This window comes from Squalius cephalus, assembly GCF_949319135.1.
Source record: "Squalius cephalus genome assembly, chromosome: 4".
NCBI lineage: Eukaryota > Metazoa > Chordata > Actinopteri > Cypriniformes > Leuciscidae > Squalius > Squalius cephalus.
The window spans coordinates 46067490-46094273 of NC_137125.1; the positions used below are offsets into that span (position 1 = coordinate 46067490).

The following is a 26784-nucleotide window of genomic DNA, read 5'->3' on the forward strand; positions in this document are numbered from 1 at the left end:
TGACTTCTGAGTTTGTGAAAGACAACATGGCCTTTGCATTCCTAGTTATGTCATGTCAAAGTTGTCATGTTAACATTTTTCTACAAAATGACAACTTCAGCAGCTTGGATGTAATATTTCATATTTATGAGAGCTCTTTAATATCTCAGTAGTTTCTCCTGCAATCTTAAAAATAAAGGTTTTAAAAGGGGGGTTTTCGCAGCAGTGTCATAGAAGAACGTTTTTGGTTTCCCTAAAGTACTTTCAGTGAACATTTTTTAAAAGAATATTTTTTTTCTTAGTGTGAAGAGCATTTTATAAACTATAAAGAACATTTTGTTGCATAATTGAATAGTCTTTCAAACTATGAAAGAGCACTTTTTACAAACAAAAGTTTGTAGTGGAGTCAATAAGTTCACCACAACGTGTGTGTGTGGTTAGGATAACACGCAGTCAGAACTGCAAAGGAAGGGCTGTGACAGTACTACTGAAATGAATCTGTAACAATGTCGGCTTCAGTATGACTGAGCGATGTGATTGGCTGAATGACGTGTCCATCAAACATATTTTGTGTGTTGGTTGGATGGTGCGTCCCTGGCCGAATGCCAGACCTCCTGCGGGGATTTTGCCGCTTTCTTAGGAAAGCAATGTGCTGTCTGGGGTTTCCGGGGGACCGAGGCCTCACTACAGTTGTGTGAAAGAAACATTTTTGAATCTCTACCTCGCTGCACTCATGACATCTGAAATTGTCCCGTGCTCAAAGCCAGATCAAAGTTTGTGACACATTTAGTCAGAGAGTGATGTTTTTAACACTCGACTGAAGGTTTTGAATTGAGTTTTGAAAGTTAAATGAATACTTTGAACCTCTTTGAGTTGCAAAGAGGAGGTGCACAGAAATGGTTCAGAATTATGTCTGCAAACAAGGTGAAGACAAACTTAAGTGGATATAACTTAAGTGGAGTGAATATGGCTTGTGAATATGGATATAAAGATTGCGCACATAAGTTGTGTTACAGACATGAGTGATACCACAAGTCATACATCATACAGTACGCAGAGTTTGTTATGTGCAGTCACTTTTCGAAGTATCACAACATTATATGTCTGTGTGTATATATATATATATATATAACATGGAGGGGATGGCCTTTTGCCTAGGCAGTTGCCCTAACAACCACTCATAACACACCCTAGCAACACTTTAGAAATCACCTAGAACAACTTAAAGTTTTTGACAAACTACAGCACTTTTCTTAAAGGGACAGTTCTCCCAAAAAATTAAAATTCTGTCATTATTTATGACGTGACTTTACCTCATGTCATTTTAAACCTCTGAATTTTCAACATTTTGGGTGAACTGTTCCTGTAAGAACATGTAAAAACCTAGTTTTGATGTGTTTATAAGGGAAAGAAGCAGAAAGCCACAAGGATAAAAGACAAAGTGAGGAGCAGCAGAGAAACCTGGAGTCATATTGAGGCAGGGGCGAAGGTGACGCCAAAAAAGAACATTCTTTGGCTGGCTGATGCTTGTTGTAAAAAGACACTCAAGAACACAATGTTCAGCTCTCTGTTTGCCAAGAGGCACCGCAATGATAAACAAGAATCACGTGTGTCCAGAAAATTTCACAGTGATCCACTGAAAAAAAGTGAACAAAACTATTTCTCTGTTTAAATAAAAGCTGAATCAATTTCCGGTTTCACCCTATTATTTTGTGACTGATTCATTCTGTTTTTGCTTTATGACAGCAATTACCAGGCCGTGGACTGTCATGCAGTATAAGCATGTACTGTTTCCTAGGCTGACCAGCACAATTTTTCCTTAATCTACAGTGTCAATCATCATGGTCAGTTAAACCTAGTATGGTCTCAGTCCCAGACTAAAATGCATGTTTGAGCTGTCGTAACTGAAAGCAACTTGCACTGATATATCTTTAAATATGTCAGTGCCATTGTTTTGTCTCAAGGTGCACATCAGTAATGTTTTTTTTCTAAGGCACATTTATAAAAGCTAATTAAATGTCCTAATTTAACTTAGGCCTGATCCGGGTTTAATCCAAGCACCGTCTGTGAAACCAAGCCCTAATTTTTTATCTGTCAGGCAGTTTTTTTACTGACCACAAGATGGTAGTGTCAACACTCAGTCAACCTTATTTCCTAAAAAGAGTCACTTAACCCTGTGCAGTTATGAGTTACTATCATTGATTTAGGACCCACGGGCCGCTCTAAACCCGACATCTTAATTCTGTTAGCGTTTGCAATGTCCAGAACTGAAAGTTCAAACACTTTCTGAGCCTAAAAGACAATGAGAATGAGAATGCACTCTATTATGATGAAAACATGAAGGTGTGCATGTGTGAGATCCACTGCCGCAGTGTCATTAGTTAGAGCTGGGGGACTGCTCAGCAGTGGCAGGCCTTTTAATGAGCCTATTAAGAGAACAGCAAAGACCAGGCGTCATTAGTGGCACAGCGGACACAGCACACCCTGGGGAGAGGCTACTTTTGGCAGACACACTAGGCTGGCGAGAATAGGTTGGTTTGGTGTTAACTGGCATCTTGTCAGCATACGTGCACACACACAGAAACAGGATGGGCGTTCTCGTGTGGTGTGGTTATTGCTCGGTACGCCAAAAATGTTGTTTTGCGATCATTGGGCCCGGGCTGGACCGTTCAGTTAACTGCTCTTGGGTTGTCCGTCAGCAAAATCAAAGTGCATATCTTTATTCGCTTAATGTGGGTTTGGCCTTGCTGGCTTTTATTGGCTTATCAGGAATATAAGCTCTTCAGAATTTATGTTGCATGGTGCTTCTCTTGAATTCCTCTGAGCTTTCAGAGCTTCCACAGTCCAAGAGAACGTTCTGTGTTCAACTCACTGAATAGGTTTGAACAGTATCACTCCTTTCAAGAAACCAATCATTCCGTGAAAGTCATCTACCGCCTACAGTGGCATGTAGTAACATAGGCTTCAGCTGTATTAACAGCTTTCAAACTAGTGCTATTTTATATAAAGTGTTTGAGGTAAACTTTTAAAATAAGGTTTTGTTTGTTAACCTGAGCATGAACAATTGTTCTACAACATTTATAAGTCTTAGTTAATCATTTATTAGTCTTAGTTTAATCAATAATACATTTATTCATACAATAATACAATTATTAATAAAAATGTTTATTTTTATTATAAAAAATAAAAATGTTAATGTACTGTGAACCAACATAAACAATGAACAATTGCATCTCTATTAACAAACATTCAGAAAGATTATTACATTTTGAAAAAAAAACTTTTCTGACTGTTAGTTAATACTTTAATGTTAACTAATAGACCTGTTTATGGTGCATATTTAAACACCTTTACCTTATTTTTTATTATTCTCAGGTTTGGTAAGTGTCACGTTACGTGTAGGACAAAGCTCATGGAGACCAGGAATACGTAGAAATAACATTTAATAACCAAACTCTCAGGGGAAACACCAAACACTCACGCTGACATTGACGATACCAGACAAAGACTGAAGGAGAACACAAGGTATAAATACACAGGGACTAACAAGATAACTAATGAGGTGATTGACAATGCACAGGTGATAAACATGACTAATTAGAACAATCATGGAACACTAGGTCACAGGACTGAACCAAAAACACAATGAAGGGGGGAAACACAGATCATACATGTAACAGTACGCCCCCTCCAAAAAAGGCGCGTCCTCGTGCTGTACATAGTTCAACTGAGGAAGAAGGGAGGGCGTGGAGCTAACAAAAAACAAAAAGTCCATGAAGGAGTGGATGGTGGGAGAAGCCAGTGGGGAGCAAGGAGCAGGAGGAGCCAGATGACATGCCAGAGACCAGCCAGTAGTCAAAGGTAGGAGGAGCCATGGTGTAGATGACTTGCTGGAAGGCGACAGATGCCACAGATGGAGACCCTGGCGAAGCTGAATTGCCGATTAGTCCACACAAGACCACTGGTCCTGGAGACTGAAGTGGAGCTGTGGCAACGAGCGTTTGAGGTGAAGCCGGAATACCAGAGGGCAGAGGCTGAGCCGATGGGACAGAGGAGAAAGGCGGAGCCGGTGGAAAGGCGGAGTCAGACGGAGCCGAAGGTGCAGGCAGGTCAATGGTTGACCAAGGTGGAGCCGGAGGGACAAGGGAGCCTGGAGAAGCCGCATGGTCGATGGTTTCCAGTTGAGCCGAGGTCGGGAGGAGCGATGGGCCCAGAGGCTGGAGGTGGAGACAGGAGATCCTCCAGGCTAGGTGGAGCTGGTGGCCTGAAAACACTGGGCAGGTCTTCAACACATATGGGAGCTGCAGAGGGGTTGAAGGACAGCAGCGGAGGCAGGGCTGAGGAACTGGCTGATTGAGGAGGTGGGAGAGGGAGACTGGGCAGGCATTCAGGTAATACAAGGGACACTGGAGATACAGGGGGTGCTGGAGATACTGGGAACTCTGGAGATACAGGGGAAATAGGAATTACCCTGCCAAACTAGTCTATGAGGCTCTTCTCAAAAATGTCCTTCAATTCCTCATAATATATGCCAGAGGCCGCTGCCATCTCATCCACAGCAGTAGTGGTGTGGACGGGGCTCTCCTCCCAGCCCTCAAGCTCCACAAGCACTCCCTTTGCGACGCACGATGTTGCCGGCTCATGCACCTGGTCAGACTCCGTTTGTGGTCCGGGCTCTGTGGCGATGACACTCTCCGTCCTTATCCTCGGTACGGGCTCGTCTATTACGGCAGGCTGGTCTCCACGGCCTGCGGTGGGCAAGTGCAACTTCTCCGTCGCGTCACTCGCTGGTGGTGGATGGCTGGTCTCTGACGGTGATGGAGTGGGGCTAGTGGTGATGTCATCCTCAGCAGGGCCGATGGTGAATGGTGAATTGTTGTTCACCAGCACCCACTCCACGATTGCGGCGAAATCCTCCTTCGGACCGCCCGCTGGAATGCGTGCCTTGGACCGCTCGCTCAGGCTGGTGTGATAAAATACACAGAGCGAGCGGTCTGGGTAGTATGTCTGGCCCGCAAGCTGGATGAAGTCACAAGTGTGTTCTTCCAGCAGGTGGTCTCCCTGCTTCAGGCAGAGAATCTGGACAGCCGGTACAGCCTGTTCTTCTTCTTCTTCTTTGGATTTTAACGGCAGCTTGCATCCTTGACGTTGCATTACTGCCATCTTCTGGTTCTAGTTATTTTCCATATTTTTAGTCATCATATTCTTGTCATTAGTCCCGATTTTGTCAGAAAACAAATCAAATATTTAATTCCTTGTTCACTCTTACTGCAGTCCATTATACTCTTTACTCCATGTCCTATTAGTCCTATTTTTTCCATGTCTTTAATCATAACTATTCTCTGTAATTCATATTTTGAACAATTAATTAACACATGTTCTACAGTCTCAGGTATTTGACATTGATCACAAAACCCAGTTGGATGTTTCCCCATTATATGCAGAGTACTATTTAATTTATTATGCCCTATTCTTAATCTGGTTACAATAGTTTCTTCTCTCCTGTTTCCTCTCTTATTTTCTACATTGCCAACTCTTCTTTTAATTGAGTATAGATGTCTTCCTTTAATTTCTTGGTCCCACCTTTGTTGCCATTTTTTCGTAATTTCTCCCCACACTATACTCTTTCCTTCTGATCTTGAAAGACTGATGACTGCTTCTATATTCTCTTTTTGAAGTGCTTCCTTAGCAATTTTATCTACCTTTTCATTTCCTATAATACCCATATGTGCTGGGACCCACATAAATATAACGTCATCACCTTTATTCTTTATTTTTAAATAGATAGCCATAATATCATAAAACAACTCCTGATGATTCTTGACCATACCGGTCTTAAGACTCTGCAGTACAGAAACAGAGTCGCTGCAAATTAAAGTTTTGTTTAACTTAGTGCTTTCTATCTATTCTAATGCCATCAAAATGGCAAACATCTCAACAGCATATACACTTAAATGATCTGAAGTTCTCCTGTTCATCTTAATCGTCTGGCTGGGAACTACAATTGCAGCACCTGTAACTCCGGTTATTGGGTCTTTGGATCCATCTGTAAAAACTTGCTTAAAATTACTATATTTTTGGTTCACATGTCTATAAAATTCACTCACCAAATCAACTTGATTATTTACTATTTTGGTCTGTAATACCTCTAAATCCACTATTGGAGTTTCAAACTTCCAGATAGGGATATTGGGCCATACCACAGTTTTACAAAACTCCTTTCCATATACTCCCAAGTCACGTGCTGCGTCATCTCCTGTCCAACCAAAACTACATTTTTTCCCCTTTCCCTTTTCCCAACTATCTTGTAATACTCTTTTGGTTGGGTGACTATCTATTTGTCCCCTTAAATTAATCCAGTAATTTACAAGCAGCTGCTTCCGTCTTAGACTCAAAGGCATTTCTCCTGCCTCTACCTGCAATGAGCACACTGGTGATGTTCTCATGGCTCCGAGACATAATCTCAGTGCCTGTGCCTGAAGATTGTCCAACCTTGCTAACACTGATTTTGCTGCTGATCCAAATGCCTGACTCCCATAATCCAACCTAGATCTTACTAGTGATATATATATATATCTTAATGACTTAAAGTCTGCTCCCCACTCCACTCCTGTAAGACACCTCATAATATTTATTACTTTTTTACATTTATCCTCTACTTGTTTAATGTGTGCTCTCCATGTTAATCGTGAATCAAACCACACCCCCAAAAAACGAAAACTTTCAACTCTTTCCAAATTATTCCTGTATAACTTCAGTTTAATATCTTTATTTTTCTTTCCAGAGAAGAGCATCACTTTTGATTTTTCAGCAGAAAACTTAAAACCCCATTCCATTCCCCACATTTCAACCTGGTTTATTCCTTCCTGTATTTTCTTAACTACATATTCCAAATTTTTCCCACGTTTCCAAAGCGCCCCATCATCTGCAAACAATGATCTATTCATGCCATTATGTACATTCTTAAATATATCATTTATCATAATGGAAAAAAGTGTAGGACTTATAACACTCCCTTGCGGTGTTCCATTTTCTACTTTGTGTTTATTTGAAATATCTGTTCCTATTTTAACTTGAATCGATCTTCCTTTTAGGAAATCTAAAATCCAATTAAAAACTTTACCTCTTACTCCTATTTTGTGCAATTTAATCATTAATCCCTCTCTCCATAACCGGTACAGCCTGCCACAGGGACTAACAAGATAACTAATGAGGTGATTGACAATGCACAGGTGATAGACATGACTAATTAGAACAATCATGGAACACTAGGTCACAGGACTGAACCAAAAACACAATGAAGGGGGGAAACAGAGATCATACATGTACCAATAAGTAAGTCGAATCTGATTATCTAAATGATAAGCACTTTAAAATACTTACAATCCGATAGAAGACTTCTCCGCAGTCTGTTCTAGCTCAACGACTTAAAGTCAATTTATTTATTACTATAAGTATCTCTAGTAGTACAAGTATTCTACAAATACTCTACACAATTATAAAGTAAGAATATCGAAAAGTTTCTCAATCAAGGCAATATCAGCGATGATTCTGGTGCCGGAGAAGCTCTTCAGGTGGTCACGAATCTGATGTCCTTGTCGTCGTCACAGGTATTCAAAGATAAATTAGTGACCTCCCCAAATTAGGTCATCAAGACTGGGAAAGCCCCCTTTAAAAAGACCCGTTTTATTTATTCTCCTTCTCATTTGGAGATCTCCTCTCCTCTTGTCGGCATCACTTTTCATCCACAGCAACATGCTTCCTGCATACTACTTATAAAGCTGCTCTAATACATGTTTTCTTCTCTACTTTGAGCATAAATAAGTCATCTGTAGAGTGATATGTAGAGGGGTCTCATCCTTAACTCTTTGACCTTGAATTAGCCGTTTCTGCACTTATAACTCTGCATCGCTCTCCAGCCTAACACTCACAGTACTATGGGTGAATACTAAGACATCAAATGAATGTTATATTCATTGTATTATAAATACACTATCTATGTAACAGTTACATAATTGCCCATATAAGGCATTTATGAAAGAAACTAAATAATGCTTTAGACATAATATATTAGCTAAATACATCAAACAATGAGGTAGGGTAATTGTATTCTTATGCATATTATACAACAGACCTTATTGTAAAGTGTTACCATGTTAGAAAATGGATCGATCCGGTCTTGAGAGCTGATTGGTCAAATCTCACACATTTCACCTAATGCATTTAACTCAATATTGTGCCGTTATTATAAGTCTCTTGGAGTCTCACATTTACACAAATGAATACTGTTCACTTCAGTCGGTCCATATTTAGTTATATCCTCTAGTCTAGTATTGAGCGTCCTCACAAAGCAATGTCTTCACTGAGCGGCCCAGTGCTGACTTCCAAGCAAGCAATACTGAAAGATGATGATGTGGAGGGAGAGCTGTGAGCTGTGGGATGGCCATTAAGTTAACGCTTTTAAATGGTGACAGATCACTGTGGTGATGAGAGACTGACTCATCAGTTTTATGGGGCTTGTTATGGAAAGACTTGATCTCATAGGAGGACAGCACTTCAGATTATGTCAAGTGCACAAATATGTCTGTTTTTCATTTCACTTGTATTGATGCTAGAGGAACTGTGAGGTGTTCTGTTTGCAATGAAAGTGTGACTGACATTTTAATATTCTCTCTGATTATACAGCATGGACGCTTATAAACGTCAGTGGAGGGTTAAAATTACACACCTAGACAGTGACGGCTTTCTTGTAACCCTGAAATAGGGGGATATATTTATGTGTTTGTATGTTCTTTCACAAAACGTAATTGCAGTGGTACTTGCTAAGACAAGCATAGCTATTGCTATTTTTCTCACTTAGGCTTAAAGGTTTGAAAACCCCAAATATTAAACTGTGTGTGCTACAGATGTGAACAGTAACTAACAATTTCAGCATAACATAAAATTAAAACAAGAGAAAAAAATCCCATAGATTTATCTTTAAGGATGGACCAGAATATTATAGGACACTTTAGACTTGGGCAAGTAATCAATCTCCTAGCAACCACTCAGAACACCCTAGCAACCACCTTCAACACTTCATGGCGGCAAGTTTTCCATAAGGACATACTATTTAAAAATGTGAATATCAGAAAGGACAGGTGTTTGATGGCTCCATTGTTAATAATTTTTTTTATATTTTTGCTCATCTATGCTACTGACGCCTAAATATTAGGAATTATGACTCAGAAATGTATCTCATACTTGTGTCATTTTAAATTATGTATAATTTAATGTCTTTATATCTATGGTTACAGAGATGATTAAACATATCGGGGCCTCAATTATTCAACAAATGAAGAGCTAGAAGGTCTGTTATCTGACAAAGTTACATAATGTGCTAGATAATAGATGTTCTTGATCTTTCACACAGGAAAATATATAATTATTGACTTATGAAAAGAGAGAGTTCTTTCACTGTGAAGAAGGAATTTGTGGAGATTCATGTGTGTGTATAAAAATTGTATATGTCTGGTCAAGGTTAGTTAGATAAGGAAAGCATGTTTGGCCAGTTTCAAGGACACTGCAGTGTAGTGATACTAGTCTTAGTAAACTTGAGCGATGTGTCATGGGTAATTAGGGGTCACTATGTAGTTTGCCTGCATTGGTGATCCGAACAGTTCCTCTGCCAACAGGGATGATAAATGCCACCTATTACATGTGTGTGTGTAATGGCTCCTTTGTTTACCTGGCCTGGGGAACGTCAGGAATGTGTGTGTTTGTGGATGTGTAGGCGAGTGTGTGCGTGATGGTACACGTTGTGAAACGTGGTCATAATGGCATTCTGGCCCTATCCCATACCACACCTTTACATTTGATAAGCAGCAGTTGATGGTTGAAGTGTGTAAAAAGGAGAGCTGCACTGATCTCAGAACCTCTTGTGTGCTTGTGGTTGCTGATACCAAGATAAGTATTCAAACTATAACACATTACCGTCTCCACCAATCACAACTGATTTCAGGGGAACGGAACTCTGATGAGGCGTTCACTCCGATAGCCATCTGTCATGGCAAAGACACCCGGAATAATTGGATTCCAATGAGATTTGGTGAAATTTTGGCAATGCAATTTAAATACAAACACTTGCATTGCATTACTTTGTAGCAGCAACTGATTTCTTGTCGAAATAAAATGACATTTTTTAAATGCAAAATAACCTCATTTGTAATCATATTTTCAAGAGCTATTTTCATGGAGGAAATGTCCTTTTATGTCCAGATAGGATTGATAATTACAGTAAACCGATGGTGTATTTCTGTGGGAGGTCTTGTTGTGATGTTGGAGGGTCTGGGATAACAGAGTGTCAAAGGATGAGGGTCTGCTAAGCAGCAGGAGGACAAGGTGGAAGTGGCCAATTTTAGCAGATTCCTACAGAGAGAGTTGCTAGAGGGTTGTGGGTAGAGATTGACAAATTAGGGTGAGTGAAAGTGAAGGATCAAGTGACTCACTCATTTGTGAAGGATAGAATTCAGGACTGGATGAAGGGTCAGAGAAGCAAGAGTAGAGGAGTGGAGATCACTTGCATTCCTGTGAGTTGAGGGAAATGACCATAGCATGAGTCGAGTGACCAAGCCTGTGATCTCGTCGCAGTGTGGCGCCACTGTTGACTCCGTCTGCTCTTGTGTGAGGTCTGCCACCGGATTCCTATGCCCTGAGTGGAAACGGCACCTGCAACAGTGACCGCTCTCCTGTTACTGGATCCGTTCTGTGGTGGCGATGAGCAAGTGCACTTGTGGAATTCCCCCTGAGTAACAAAAGAGTCAGAGAGAAAGAGATTAGCATTGACTGCCTGCCCTTTACAGTTATTAAACTTTCATTTTCACTCTTAGGGGACATTTGTGTTTGATTATCTGCCTTTCATTTTTAGTTAACTAATTAAATATTTTAAGTTGCGTTTTTGCAGTTCCTCTGCATTCTTGTGGTCTGAATAAATGTTACACTAACTCTAAACGGGTTACGCAACAAAACTAGACGCAAATGCAAGAAGCAACCAGCAACAGAATGATCATTTGGGTTCTAATTATGAAGCCCCACCCACTGTAAAATGTCATTGGTCCAAAATTAGTGGATATCAAACAATGTTCTGATCGGCTGTGATCGTGCAGTGTCATGTGATTTTCACTTTCAGTGTGAACAAATGATCTAGGTCAGGTTGCGTGGTTGTGCTTCAATTGTAAGTGAATTGTGTACGCAATTGATAACTATTTGTGTGGTACCGTCTGAACTCCAGCTCATTAGTTCTTACTGAAGCAGTAGTGTTTATTCTACAACTAGTTTGGGCAAAATATTCCCTCAAGCTTTCCAGATGATTACAAGCTGCAAACGTTGTGTAAGGGATATATTTTTCTTCAAAACATCTGTTGCGGTGACGAGTTGTTTTTGATTGTGCTCATCCATTTCCATCAGCCCTCCTTTTTCTCTCAGCAACCTCAAAGTGACGTGTCCTCAACCTCAAAACAACGTTCCTGCGTAACCACCGCACCAGAGCCAACTTGTTCTCGAAGGAACCTTATGAAACAGCACACCTCAGTGGCCGCAGTAGTATTGCAGCTACGAATGAATTAGTGCCTGATAGATGACACATGAAGCATTTACTGAAAGAGAGGCTGAGAGAGAAAAGGGGAGGGAGGAGGAAGAGAGAGAAAGTGAGTTTGATTTGCCTGCGGACTCACTTGGCAGCAATCGCTTGACTGGATGTGTTGTATATGACTGTGCAAAACACGCACACACACAGACGCAGTGAGTGAAACTAACAGGAGAGGCTGCTTGAGATCACTCTGTTGTGGAAAGTAGAGCAGCAAGGTTCCTTCACAGGAACTTATTGGATTCTCTCTCAGGAGTTGTGGGATGGTGAACGCAGTCAGGAGATGTCTGCGTGACAGTGAGTGTTACTTTCAAAATCTGTAAATCATTAATCTGTGATGTTAAAGCTTTTACTGAGATATGTTTAGTGTGCTTGTGTCTCCCTGGCTGGTGTCAGCCCAGTGTGTTTCTTGGACCAGAAGGCTACAGGTGTACTGGCATTCGAGTAAGTAAGTAGCTTGCTGGCGTTTAACTACTAGATAAACAGAACATTTTTAACCAGTTTCATTTGGCAGATGCTTATTATACAAAGTGACTCACTGAGGTTTATGTTTATCAGTATGAGAATTCCCAGTGAATCATGCTTTTAGCATTGCTTTCATCAGTCGCGCTGTAGGAATAGAAACTGAAACACAAGAACGTAGAGATTCATCTTCAGAATGTGAACTTACTAAACATTTTCAATTTTAAATGTTATTTGATTCTGTGGGGAACTTTGAACCTCAAACAGAGTCTATTTTAAGAAATGAGAATGTACATTCTCATAGTACAGTTTCAAACAATGTACGGTATTTAAATATGGAATGATTTCACTAAGACTTCTGAATCACTATCAGGTTTTTGTCGATTTACTTTTCTCTATTTTGTCATGGACATAAATGCCTATTATTCATTGTGTTGGTTCATCTTGTGGCATCTGTCCACGCTTCGGCTGGTGGAATGGCTGTTAGTGAATGTAGCTGTAGGTGTGGCCAGGACGCACCTTGACCTATTACGTCCACCTGCTCACCTGAAAATCTTTATCAGCTTTATTACCATCTTTATCACCACCCACGTAGAAACTACCAGTCAATAGTTTGAACACACCTGCTCATTCTTTCGTGGTACTATTTTGTACATCCTCAAAACTAAAGTGGAACTATGTAGTGACCAAAAATGCTAGCCAAATCAAAACCATCTTATATTCAACTACTTTAAACTTCCAGGACACCGGGGTTACACCCCGACTCTTTATGAGATGGGATTTATTTTTAATGAGACCACAGAGAGTCAGGACCTCAGTTTAACGTCTCATCCATGGTGGTTGTTACAATATAGTGTCCCCATCACTATACTGGGGCGTTAGGACCCACACAGACCACAGGGTGAGCACCCCCTGCTGGCCTCACTAACACTTCTTCCAGCAGCAACCTAGTTTTACCAGGAGGTCTCCCATCCAGGTACTAACCAGGCTCAACCCTGCTTAGCTTCAGTGGGCAACCAGTCTTGGGCTACAGGGTGATAGCTGGTGTTTTAAAGTGATAATTATCCCAAAAATTTTTATTGTGTCATTATTTACTCAACCTCATGTCGTTCTAAACGTGCATGACTCTTTCTTCTGTGGAATACAAAAGAAGATATTTTGAAGAATGTCCATACAGTGGAAGTCTATAGTGTCCAAAGACTTTTTTCAGAATAATTTCTTTTTTGTTCCACACTAGAAAAGAAAAAGTCCTACAGAGGGTCTGTACATGACAGAACTTTCATTTTTGGGTGAACTGTCCCTTTAAGATTATGAGAAGGAAATTCAGTCGGAGGTGTTTAAACTTTTGACTGGTAGGGTTTTTTATGTCTGTGTACAGACTAGGTTGCTCCACAACTAAACATACGTCACAGTACAATGTGGTTCATTTGCAGTGTATATATTGAGTGTTTGCATATTTTCATACAGAAGCTTTGTCTGCGTTTGCATTCTTTAAGGCCTTATTCTGTCAGCTGTGCTGATTCATGATAGGAGTATTTGAAGAAATTCACACTAATTAGCACCACGTTAACTCATATTTCAGCGCTACTAGGCGCCTTAATCACAGCAGGCTCTAATGAGACTTGTGCTGACGCAGACAGGTGATGTCACAGCCCCTGAAATATTCTAGGTCAGGCCCGAGTTTAATCAATTGCAAGATCAGGATGAAAAAAACGTTGCAGGTCAGTGGTTTTTCCATTTTACGAAATGTATGAGTGTTTCAAATGAGTTAGAAATGGACGGATGTGTAGTTCGCAGTTGAAACAAAAAGGGTTGCAAAGGTTTCAGGAGTGGAGCAGACTCCCTCTCCTCCCCAGTCTCCACGGTAACAGGCTTGGGTGCCACTATTACAGTTACTCAGTGTTTGAGTGTCAGTGGAGTGTGTGACCGGGTCGACATTTAAACTCTGCCATGTTTCTTAGAATTCAAAGCTGAATGAGAATGAGTAAAAGGGTGGATGAGAAATATTTGTGAATGCTTGTTTGTGTGTGTGTGTGTGTGTGTGTGTGTGTTTGTGTTACATGAATCCAACAAACAATTTGATCGTTCAGAGATTGCTCTTTTATAGCTCAGGAGGCTTAAGTTTGTTTTGTTTAAAGTTGTTTTACTCCTTAAATTACTTAAGAAAAAGATTACTTAAGATTACTTAAAAAAAAATAGACGCAAATGAACAAATTGTTGCCACACATTACAATTATAATGCTATAAAATGAATGTGGATAGAATAGCTCAGACAAATCTGATTTAAAGGGATGGTTTATCCAAAAATAAGATGATAAATGTCAATGAAATGTCAGTAATTTGCACTGCTCTTGGTAGATTGCGTTGGTCATTATGGAACTGATCCGGCTGCATCTGTGTTCTTTTATTTGTGCGTCGTCAGTAGATCACGCGCAGAACTTTACACTCCCATCGCCGCTTTTTTGGAATTGCGCTCTCACGCTTTGCCCTGTTTAGTAAATCTTGCCCTAAGTCTTTACTCTATATCTATTTTCATTGCTGTCTAGGAGACACGAGAGTCAAGAGATTTTTCTTCTAAAATGACGAGTAAAGGATGGAGGGACACATCTTGTGACTTCATGTCCCATTTTTGGTTCGTTTACTTGTCTTTGGTCTTGGTTGCGTTTATATTTCATTCTAACTGCACCAGAGTTTGTTTGGAAGTGGACCAAGACCCATCTTTTCAGCAGTCTTGGTTTGCTTGTTTGGTGCGCACCAGGGTTCGGAAGGCAGTGTTCACACTTATTCAAATGAACAGAGCAATCGCACCAGGGTTCGTTTTAATCGAATCAAACATGTCAAGTGTGAACACACCCTTAGCTGCATGTCTCATATAGTAATGTTGACATTGTGAACTCTTGGATTTTCCAGGGGGGTTTCTGTTCTGAAGAAACCACCACCAGTGCCAGCAAGAGGACGAGAGCTAGAGTTTCTCTACCTTTATAGGCTCTGGGTTTCAGATTCTCTTTCTCAGGGGTGTGTGCTTCCTTTTTCATTTGTGTTTGTGTGTGTGCATCTGGGTTTGATTGGGTGATCTTACAGGGACACACTCTCTGTTTTAGAGGCCGATCTTCATGTGATTTCTCTTTCCCTCTCGAACAGTGCAACTGTATTGGTGGTCCCGGGGCAGGTGCCTTATGGATCAAGGGGCGGTCAGAGCTTTGAAAGGATGCCTATATGTCCTTAAATGCAGAAAGACCAGTGAAAGAGGCCACCGGCGTGAATGAGTGCTGCCTAGGACATATCACCCAAGTTAAGGTAAGATGTAATCCTAAAATGACAGGTACAGTATTGCTGTTAGAAACCATGACGTTTATTTGTGGATGTAGCAACATTGGAGTTTGTGTGAGTGTGGGAGAAATGTGAAGAGCTCTGTCCCAAAACATTGCGAGCTGTTTACGCAGACGAGCATCCTAATTGAATGAAAACCTTATAAATGGCTTATTTGAAATGATGTAAATAGGCATCAACTCAATTTGCTACCCAAAATAGCACTCTTCATGTGAAGCACGAAAGGTGCACTTCCAATAGAGTTTGACGTTAACATGTTGCTAAGCTAACGACATAAAACAAAAACAGTTTTCCTGTATTTTTATAAGTTAGGTTGAACTGTTTTGATATTGAATGAAGCGTATTTTACTTATCCCGCCATCTTGGATTTTTTTTGGATGGAATGCAGAATTACATTCTGGGATTGCCTTATTCTCAAAGGATACTTGTGACGCTGCCTTCTGCAAGTTGGGTTGTGAACACGACTGTGATGCCCTATAAATCTGATTTACTAGGCAGCTTAGTAGGTTCTGGAACTATTGTGTGTTGGACATAAGAAACACAAAATGTGTGTATGCATGTGAGAGAGAAACACACGAACAGAAACTGAGAGCTGAAAGTACGTCAAAAGGAAGGTAACTCAATCTGGGCAGCTGTGAGCCATTCCGCTGCAGTGCCACGTCTTCAGTGGATTGACGTAGAGAGAATACCTGCTCTGGCTGTACGCTATTGTGTGTGTGACAGCAGAAACAGTGGAAGTTCAACAACAAGCCAGACCTAACACGAAGGTGATTAAAACTGAAAAATAGGGAGAAAAAAAAAGTGTGTCAATGAAAAATATGAAGCAGTATCTCTGACGTACTTACCAGTGTGTCACGCCCTCTCTTCCATGTGCTCCTGGGCAGACAAACCATGCCCCCACGGATGATTTGAGAAAACATGTTTTGCGATGTGGAGTTGAATAACTTTGAAGGAACTTAATTGACCTCTCCTACTTGAGCTGTGAGAAAGTGACAAGACATGATTACATCACTGCTTTAGTGGCCAATGGCGTGGCTGAGCTGAGCAAACACATGAGAGTGTGTGTGTGGTTTTATGAAGCGTTTCTGGTATGGTATGCCTCAAGGCTTTGGCTTTGTATGCCAGGCAATCCTCCTGAAAAAGCTGTATTAGGAACAGTATGTCTACAATGCATCTGTACTTTCCTGTTTGTTTGTATGAGAGAATGTTTTTACGTATTATATTCATTTTTATTTATTGTTATTTATTTATTGTCCACACCTGAAGTGAAAATACTATCCAATGCAAAACGTTCACAGCCAATGTTAAATTTGATGTTTAATACATAGTTGTGTGGAGAAATATTTTGGACCTATGGGATTTCAATATGGGTGGGGCTACTGAGTGCAACAAAACTAATCACTTTGGTTTTGACCACTTGTTTGGGTTGTTGTGCCTGGTTACAGCACACTTCTAGTGTGGTGTTTATTGTGGAGGTCAAACTGTTTTGGTAATGGCCATATCAAACCATGATATCATCTCAGACTCTTTCTAGAGCTAGGAATAGAATCGCTACTGAATCTTGGAGACAGCCAAAGCAGTTTTCTTTTTATTTTGTGTGTAACAAAATTCAGTCTGTAAATAATACCAAATTTTGCCGGTGTTTGTTATGGTTTTACTCATATTTCATGTTTCATTGGATAAGGTCCACAATGAAGGACTTTGGCCTCTCATAACATTAAGGAAACATTGATTTAGCATGCGTATTACGTGCCAGTGGACAATGAATTATACTGCAGTCTGTGGCTGGCGTGATGCCCGGACTTTCTTATGAAAGCTAGATTAATGTTTCCTCCTTGATATACAGATATGTACTCTCTCACTTTTTCTAGCCTCAGACTGTCAGGATTGTATTGAATGAATTAAATGTTTTTTTTTTTCCATTGTATAACTAGAGCACAACCAATCAGTACCCTGTATTCAGACACATACTGTTCACAATCATTAAACAACCACTTATTATTCATTAATCACTGGGAGAAATTGAAAAACTGACTGTTTTGTGGTGTTATGGATGGATTGATTGATGTCAGATCTGTGAAGTCATTGAAGCAAGACGTCATTGTGGGACTTGGAACTGAAAGATATCACTTAGACCGGAGAACGAAGGGGAGGACTATTTGAAAACGCAGAGGAGTCATCAGTCTAATCGTTAAAAGACAGGTTACAATTATCCAGAGGGAAATAACAGTGTAGGCGGTCGTTCTGATTTATATTGCATGTCTCTGATAGAGTTTATCCTTGGCTGATTTAGTTTCATCCTTGCATGGGATGTTATCATGCGGTTGTAATGTAACATGAGGTAGGTGGTAACCTAATTGGCAAAAATACCCAGCAGCATAATCCCGTCGGAGCAGTTTTAGGGTTTTAAGCACTCAGCAATGAGTTAACAACTGAAAAGGTGTATTATGGGGATTCACTTCTCAGTATTAATTGGCCACACCTCATAGGAATTTGCTTTGACACTTGAATTTACTAAATTGCATTTTCAATTAATTTAACAGGAAATGTATTCTGGAAAAGGACATGTCCTTCTTCCCTGGTTCACAAATGTTAATTTCTTACGAATGTTGATATATATATATAATATAATACAAGTTTCTATGAGTGGGATTTTAAACATAGATTGTCTGTCTGTCTGTCTATCTATCTAGTATCCATTTATCCATCCATCTGTCTATTCATCTGTCTGTCCGTATATCCATCTGTCTGTCCATCTATGTACAGTTTCTATTCATTATCTATCCATCTACAGTATCCATTTATCTATCCATCTGTCTCTGTCTACGCTTACCTTTATCTATCTCTCCATCTATCCGTTTTTCCATCGACAGTATCCATTTATCTATCCGTCCGTCCATCCATCCATCCATCCATCCATCCATCCATCCATCCATCCATCCATCCATCGGCCTTTTACATTTATTCCAAATCTTTCAAACAAGGGATTCTCAAGCCATCATTATATGTTTGTTTGGACAAACTTTACATTTCAAGTCAAAAATATGTTGTAAAAATTAAGTTCTCCTGTTTGTTACTATAATTGAAATTCAGGAATAATAAAATGGACCATAATGGGACCTGACCCCAAGGCCAGCGTGAATGCAAAGAAAAATGGATTCTTCACTCGATTCACTTTTGGTCCACAGATTTTTTTCCCGTTTTTTTTTTGTTCCTTTTAAAGGGGGGGTTCAAGTGTGAAAACTTGAATTATTAGCCATTAAATACAAAAGCATACACTGATTTGTTTGGGTACTTACATTAGAATTAGCTTGATTGAGTTTATCACATTTCACACAATGCTATTCCCAGTGGACCTTTTCTTTGGTGTGCGCTGGACTGTAACGTCACACGGGCCCCACACTAGGTTTCTGGGAACAAGAGTCACGTTTACTGTAAAGTGTTTTTTTCCTCTTCAAGCACATCAGTTTTGGGAAGCAGCCTTGGCCTTGGGCCCGCTGTTAAGAGATCTCTGCTTTATGACTCGCTCCTGTGGTTTGCTGGAAGGCTGACCCCGTGCCGCTGACAAGTCATCAAAGCAAAGATTGTGTGAATAACATGCAGGCAACTGCGGCGGAGTTATTTTTTTCCCTTGCTGTTAATCGCCGCTGAGATGGACCCTCTGACAGATGATCTGATTTAAGGCCTGTTTGTGGCGTGAGTCAGAGGAAGTGCGCTTCAGCGCAAGTGCAGTGAAATGAAGAACAAATGTGCACTATACACTCAGGGAGGGGGGTAAGAAATCCCTAAGGATTGCTGGGGGAGTGGTGAGATACGTGATCCGTAGCCGACGGCTAGACGTGAGTCAGTTAAGACTCATGATATTTATTCAATTATGCATACAGTACAGTTATATTAGGGCCTATGAGACTTCCAAGAAGCTATTCCCTCACAGACAGGAATGTGTCATTTCTCAGAAATCGGTGTTAGTTTAAATATAAACGTGATGATCATTAAACTGTGTAAATTGTTGTGAAAGTTATGCTAGCAAAGGCAAAAGCACTGAAATATATTTTCACAGTTTTCCTAAGGAAATTTTAATTTGCTTGCAAAATAATGCAAAAGTTTTGCCAGCAAAGTTGTGTGGGGGCAAAAGGATTGGAATACATTTTATAAATCTTATTTTTTTTCCATCATTATGTCCCTTTAGGGGCTCCGTATACCATGAAAATCTTCCCCCTACCGTAGCTCTCAAGACTCATTAGCATTTACCACTATATATTCCATTCCTTGTGAAGCCACAATGCAGCTTGTCATTGATTTTAAACATCAGATTTAAATGTGTTCATTTCTTTGGTTAATGTAAACTGTTTAACGTGATGCATTTACAATTAATACAGCACCTTTTTTCACTTAAAGAGGCTATGCTAATGTTTTCCGCCCATTTTTTGTGAGTTGGGTTCTATTCTCGCACTGATTACATTCAGGGAAAGTGTTAATTTACATGATTACAAGATACAAGATAATTCATCATACCTAAGATGATTAATTGTGATCCATCACCAAAAACTTTGCGATTATGTGTTTTTCTTATTTTTAATTCACATCTCTAAAATATCTCCACTCGTTTCCGCGGTACAGAAGTAGTATGAAAGAGCAGTGCAAACATTGTTCTTAAGATCTCCTGTTGAAGAAAGACAGTCTTACAGGTCTGAAACAACATGGGGTTTAGTAAATAACAATTTTCATTTTTGTGTCAGCTAGTCCTTTAATCCCAGGTTTATTCGCAGAGAAATCGCTTTGGATGAAAGTGTCTGGTAAACGACTGCTGACTTGCTAGTCAAGCTCTGCATCAGAGTCTGTGTGCTTTATGCGACTGCAGGTAATGGCGGTTTAGAGGTTATCAGAGAGCAGACATGCGTAATAAGCTGCACACTGCGGTGAGGAAATGTAAAATTACTGATTTGCGCAGTGGTGTTTCTGTTGGCAAGGCCATTCCAGATGAGCGCAGGCCGGGTTTCCCAGGAGAGCTTCTCAGAACAGCTCATTTAGTTCAAGACATTCTGGGAATTTGTAGTTGCGGGTCACTGTAATTTTCTTCCTCCTTTGTCAAAAGCCACTTGGTAAAATCACTTATTTGTCAGGTGTTATTATACATAGGCTCAAATGAAGTTGTATACCAAAGTATTGCGAGCTATAAGAAAAAGGCTCCTTTTGTTTAGCATGACTCAGGTTAGCATCACTTCCTCTCACGTCATTCCGCACATTGCAAGCATTTAGATCTAGTCTACATGTGAGTGTGTTAGTGCCAAAAAGAAACATAGATGGTATGAGTGGATAGTCCTCCTTGTCTTTTCAAGTATGGTTTCTGGAAACTCTTGCTTATCCTCATTCTCCCCATTTTTCTATCTTTCCACTCTTTTTTCACTGTGTATTTACTCAGGCTCTAAATTTGGCCCACTCTTCTGATAGGGTTAAGGTTGTTTATCTGTTTTTACCCAGAAAGGAACATTCTCCTGTGGCTGTGTCACACTGCGCGTGTACAAGTGGGCCAAAGTTCAGTCTCTTCCTGTAAATAGATCAAAAGGAACAGCCAGATGTCTGAAATTCCCCACGAAATGTCCAAGAATTCCAGAGAACTCGCGCACCAAGAGCATGCTTTGGGACGATGCACTGCCAAAATGGCTGTGGATAATGCCAGGAGATGAAGAGGGAAAAATATGTTTTGGTTATTATGAAAGAAATGTGTCGTGTTGAGTATAGCTGTGTGTGGGCGCCTGTTTGCTTGTGTATTTATGTACAAATGCTGCATCTATAAAAAAAAAATATACAGGAGGCATCCAAAAGTTGGAAAGCACATTGAAAATCTGCCATTAAAAACTAATTTAACATAGAAATAAATCGAGTTTTAGGATTTGAAAAATGTGTTAAAAAAGAAAAAAAAGATGAAAAAAAAAGCATTAAAAGAATTTTTCAAAGAAATTTAACTCTGCACTATTTATAGGTCACTAAACAAAAATAAGTAAATTTGTGATATTTAAATTAAAATTGTCATCTAAGATATATATTAGTTTTTTATGACCCAACTATATAAATTTAGTATTTTTTGTGTGCTGCAGCGGTTGCTGCATCGTGTGGATTTAATAAAACTCACACAGAAGCACCACTTTTCAGCCTTGATTTATAAATAGGTGACAGTCTTCTTCAGAGTGCCTTCTAATTAAAGAAAGGAAGAAAGAGAGAATGAGTGTGCGACCTGCTGCCATTATAGCCATCACTCTCCATGCCCTATGCATGAACTCAAGAGAGCATGCTAAGCCATATTAACACCATGCTGAACTCTATTGACTGATCTGCATTAACTTTGGGGTCTTTCTCGCTCTTAGACACACAGCGGTGTTAAAACCATCTACTGTATTCTCACAGCACTGTATCATGTCATTCTTTTCATCTCAGAGTCTTTACAGAGTGAATCCTGCTGCACTCATGTGTGTCTCTCTGCAGGGCTTCAGACGGTCAGCTGCGCTGTGCAGTCAGGCCACACAGAGTTTAAAGTGCCCCTGTTATGCTATTTTAAACATTCAAAATTTTGTTTTGGAGGTCTCCTTCAATAAGTTTACAGGTCCATGTTAAAAAAAAAAAATTTTTTTTTTTTTTTATCATAATATACATTGCACATTACCTCTTTTCTCATTGTCTGAAACGGCTCAATAAAGGATTCACTCATTGTAAATTCTTTCTGAGAGCCAACTCCACTCTGATTCATTAGATGGCCCAGTCTGTTGTGATTTTGGAAACCAAACAGCCATTACCATATCCGAAGGCTCCCTCAAAACTTGTGTACACAGTGAGTCCTCATCCTTTTGAGTGCATGTAAAATGGATTCTCGGAGCTGAAAACTGAATCTTCTCGATATGTCAACAACACAAATTCCAGGCCTCATCTACAACTGTGTTCGAGGGGGGGTCAAAGTATTAAGTAGACGTTGTTCGTGGGCAGCCAATGAAGACCATTGGCTGGAATTATGAAAATTAGTTAACCTACGTAGATATGTTATGGAAGTGAGACTGGAATTGCTGACGACTAGTTTCGGCAGTTCAGAATCTTTTCTTTCTTTTAAGAGACAAAAACTTTATTTGTCGTGCTCCCTTGATCTTTAAAACTTTGCAGACCTTTTACATTTCATTGAAGAATCAAAAATGCAAAAAATGTGTGCACATCCCACGTAATTGGGCTCAGGTGCAGGACAACAAAAAGAACAATAATGAAAAAAAAAAAAAAGAAGTGTGATGTCCGCACACTGAATTCACAGCTCCAAACAACTTTATTGAGAGCACTACGTTCCAACAGTCAGGTCTTCATTAGGCACATTTTTTCCACATGGGTATTGTGCCTGATGAAGACCATGATTATATGATTCATGATTCAATAAAGTTGTTTGGAGCTGTGAATTCAGTGTGTGGACATCACACTTCAGTCTAATTATTGACCCTTGAGGAACCATTTACAGGAATTTGTTACTGCTCTGGGATCAGTTAAGGGTTGTGCTTTTTTGGGAAGCGCGTTTTTTGCGTGCGCGTCATAGTTTGCCACTGACAGGATTAAAATAAAACACACCTGCCTCCTATGATTCACGTCTGACTCATCGAGCAAAACATCCGTACATCCCTGCATCATCTTTCTCACTCATAACTCCACATCAGGACCAGTACAGATTCTTTTTAAACGGGGCAAACTGCTTGTCCCATGAATGAACGGACTGGGAAATAGAGTTTGTGGAAATGGGGAAGGACTATAGAGTATCGATTGAGTGTTTGGTGAAGCACTTGTTTATGCTGGGGGATAGTATGGGGGGACTAATCGAGGTGATGAACGAGTTTCTATGAGCTGTAAATGTGATGAGTCACTAGCCTGTAGGGCAGCTTACACTGTTGGGTTTTTAAACGTTTGATGGAGAAATAACTACACTGCTGTATGTATGCGCATATGCTGTATATGTTTAGTGATGAAAAATGGGTCCTGTACAGTGGTGGGCAGATTCTTGTGATGCTCTACAACCTGCTTTGACTGTTTTCCTCCATCAGCCTTTAGTTCTCAAACCACAGTCTCTTAATATATAGTACACTGTTAAAAATGTCAGATCAAGATTAAGATCAACTGGTTTTATCCAAGTCATTATGTAGCCTATTAGTTTGGAGCAACAAAAGTAATTTCAACTACCCCTTGTCTGATGTCAGTGAAATGGGATGTACAACAAGAAAAAACAAATGTAGGGCAGGACTTGTTTTTATGCATCAGGAATGTAAGAGTGTTAGAGATTCAAGGATTGAGTAGGTGGTTGAAAGTTAAGACGGATTGGTGCTGGTGCTGAAAGTTTTAAAGGAGGATCTATTATGCCCTTTTTCAAAGTCTTGATTTTGTAACACATTTGATTCATGAATTTCTAAGGCCTCAACATGATAAAAACTTGAAAAACCTGTTGCACACAATCAAATCCATGCCTTCTGCCCTCTGACTGATTTTTTTTGTGTAATTGTGAAAAAAAAATCAACCTTCAGGTTGTGATACATGTGTTTATTGCAGCGAAACCTTTAATAATTGAAATGTAAACTTTATTTATTTTGCTAGAAATATCTCTAGATGAACATTTACTGGTCTGAAGCAACTTAGGTTTTCTTACTTGATCTTTCTAAAACAATGAACTAATATGTTGGGATGTATCAAATATGATTCAACAGGCTTTCGAGGAATGTTTATTTGTATCTCTCAATCATCACTGAATTGCATTGCATTTGCATTGCATCTGTTTTTTCCTTGAGCATGAGCTCCATATTTTTATTACATCATACTATATGGGCATTAAAAGCCTGATGTAATATGATACATAAAACATACACCTACTTTTGTTTTGTATTATTTTATATTATTTTTTTGAAGCAGTTCCATTAACGAAAATTAGAATGTCAGGCTTTAAGGGTCAGATCAGATCAAAAGTGGTTTGAGCACCACTCCGCCTCTCTAACAGATCCAGCAGTGAGAAACACTCACGTGGCTGGACAGACTAATCACTTCTGGGCCACGTCATACAGAGCTCACTCGAGCCAAGCCACCAAAGAGGAGAGGTGTTTCTCTTCACCCACATGTATTCACAGAGACAAAAACATTTAGCTGTCCTTTTTAGCGGCAAGGCTCGGTCAGTACAAAATAAATTGATCGAGAGAGACATGTCAAGCGAACAACCGAGACTGAAAGAGTGTTTAAAGTAGGTTGTTACATAAAATAGGAAATCTTGTCATTCTCTTTTTAAAGAATTAGGCCAAGGAGGCAACGGGTGGGAGGGGGTGATGTCATCACTGGTAGAGACGGGCAATCATGCAGTCCATTCATTTCTGTTAGTTTGTGTGTGTATATGTGTGTGCGCACATGAGTGAGTTTCTGCCTTCTGCGTGTCACTTCCTGGGATTGAATAGAGCAGGAAGTGGAGTGACAGGGCGCAAAGAACAACACCTCCATGGTGGGCTTTTCACACACACACCAGAGAGCAGGACTCACATGTGTGTTTGTGTATTCACTGAATTGGCAGGAATCCCTTCAGCTCTGCTGCCCTGCTTTTGCTGGTTATTTGTGTCTTAAATGAGATGTATTGAAACACTGCCCTCTTCTGTTTGCTTTCAGAACTGCAGAAAGAAAATGTTCAACACCTGCTGTTCTAAATGGATCCGGTAAGTTGCACTATCAGTGATTACAATCAACATAACTAATAGGACAAGTGTTTTAGGGATGGGTTTATGACCAGGCTTACATGAAATCTCTGCACACGGAACTTGATTTCCATAGAATTGGGACGTCTTGTATAGACCAGAAATATTTAAACATTATGACCCCCAAATAAGGAAGGACCCCCTCTACATTTGTTTATACAAAGACCCTTTTATACTATGCGAAATAAAAAGTTACAAGTTTTTCAAGTTCTTATTTTCAAAAGAATGTTTTATATTATGTAATTGTACGTAAACTGAAAGAGTACAAACATATTTTCCAGCTATACGTTTTTAAGTTGACAGTGTATCTACCAATTTATTTATAAAGCGCTTTTCACAAATATCAAAACAGCATGCTAAACCTAACTTTAACTTTTTAGAAATCTCTTTAATTTGATCTAATTTTTCAGATTAGAAAAATTAGAATCCTATTTTCTACTTATCCCCTCTCCCTAGTGTGTTTAACTATTTTGGCTAATTTAAAAATGACTTATTGGTTGAGTCTACCACATTTTACCATGTACCAAATCCATTCCCTAGAATTCTACAGTTTTCCCTCAGAATCAGCACAGAAAATGTGGCAAGTCAAATGATCTCATCTGGGCTTACATATGACTAATCATTTTTGTTCAGAAAAATATCTTTAAAAGCTGTGTAAGCATTTCCTGCACTTCTAGTGGCACTACATGGAATTGCAGAGATCATCATTATTTTCAAACAAGCTTCTGAAATGTAGTCCTGTTTCAAACTCATGCCACTAGTTGTGGTTTACAGAGAGCCATCTCAGTGGACCACAGTCACATTGTTATTTGCCATTTACAGAGCTTAGAGCTGCTATAGAGATGGGTGTGATTTCTCAGGAGAGCCATTTCAGGAATAAATAGCTGTAAAAAAAATAAAAAAATAAAAAATAGAATTCAGAATAGCTTACTAGACTTTTTAATAAGCTTCTCAGGCTGCTAGTGTTGTGCTATACAAGATGATATTTTCTGTCCAATTAAACTGACAAAACTGAACACCAAAGCTAGCGCTGGTTAACAGAAGACGGTTAACTGTCACTTCTTGTGAAAATCAAGGCAGCATTTCTCTCCTCTTATACAAGAGCCAGTGCCGGGTGACTTAGGCTATTAAATCAGGCACCTCCTGTGGGTTCCAGTGTGCGAGGAACAGATAATAAGGTGTGTAATAATACACGGTAAGCCGAATGTGTGGGCTTCTTATGCAAGGAGACTTAATGCAAGCCGGTAAAAGAAAGTACGAATGACAGTAGTGTATAGCCTTATGTAGTGATTATTCTGAGAACTATTATGTAATAATTATTCTGATTATTATGAGAACATGTTTTCTGTGTTTGATCAGAGTTGGAGCTGAACTTTGCAGGAAGGTAGATCTCTAGGAACCGGATTGAGCACACCTGATTAAAACTATTAAAAATTGTTTTTGTTCATTGAAATACATTTTAAATCAAATAGATTTATATGATATATATATAAAATATTAGATGACAAACTTAAATGGAAATTAGAAAACTAAGTAAAGAGAGTAACTGAAGTAACAGAAATAAAGTTGAAGTATAAAGTTACTAAAACTGAAATAAAAATAAATGAAAGCGAAATAGAAATAAAAAACCTAAAATCAAAGGCACATAAA

The 26784-nt window shown here is 39.5% G+C and overlaps 1 protein-coding gene across 5 annotated transcripts in view; it reads left to right on the top strand.

Moving 5' to 3' along the window:
• LOC307157175 (uncharacterized protein) overlaps positions 1-26784 on the top strand; it is a 52482-nt gene extending 25698 nt beyond the window's left edge. For 2 of the 5 annotated variants that reach the window (XR_013820881.1, XR_013820882.1), the window contains 2 exons: positions 15206-15361; positions 25049-26784. Coding sequence is in view for 1 of the 5 variants with exons in the window: in XM_079869021.1 (XP_079725147.1) it covers positions 15206-15268 (63 nt within the window). In the remaining 4 variants the exon portion in view is untranslated. Of the gene's footprint in view, positions 1-11121; positions 11900-11969; positions 12047-15205; positions 16200-25048 lie in introns of those variants that run through there. The other 3 variants (XR_013820884.1, XR_013820883.1, XM_079869021.1) reach the window with 3 other exon arrangements.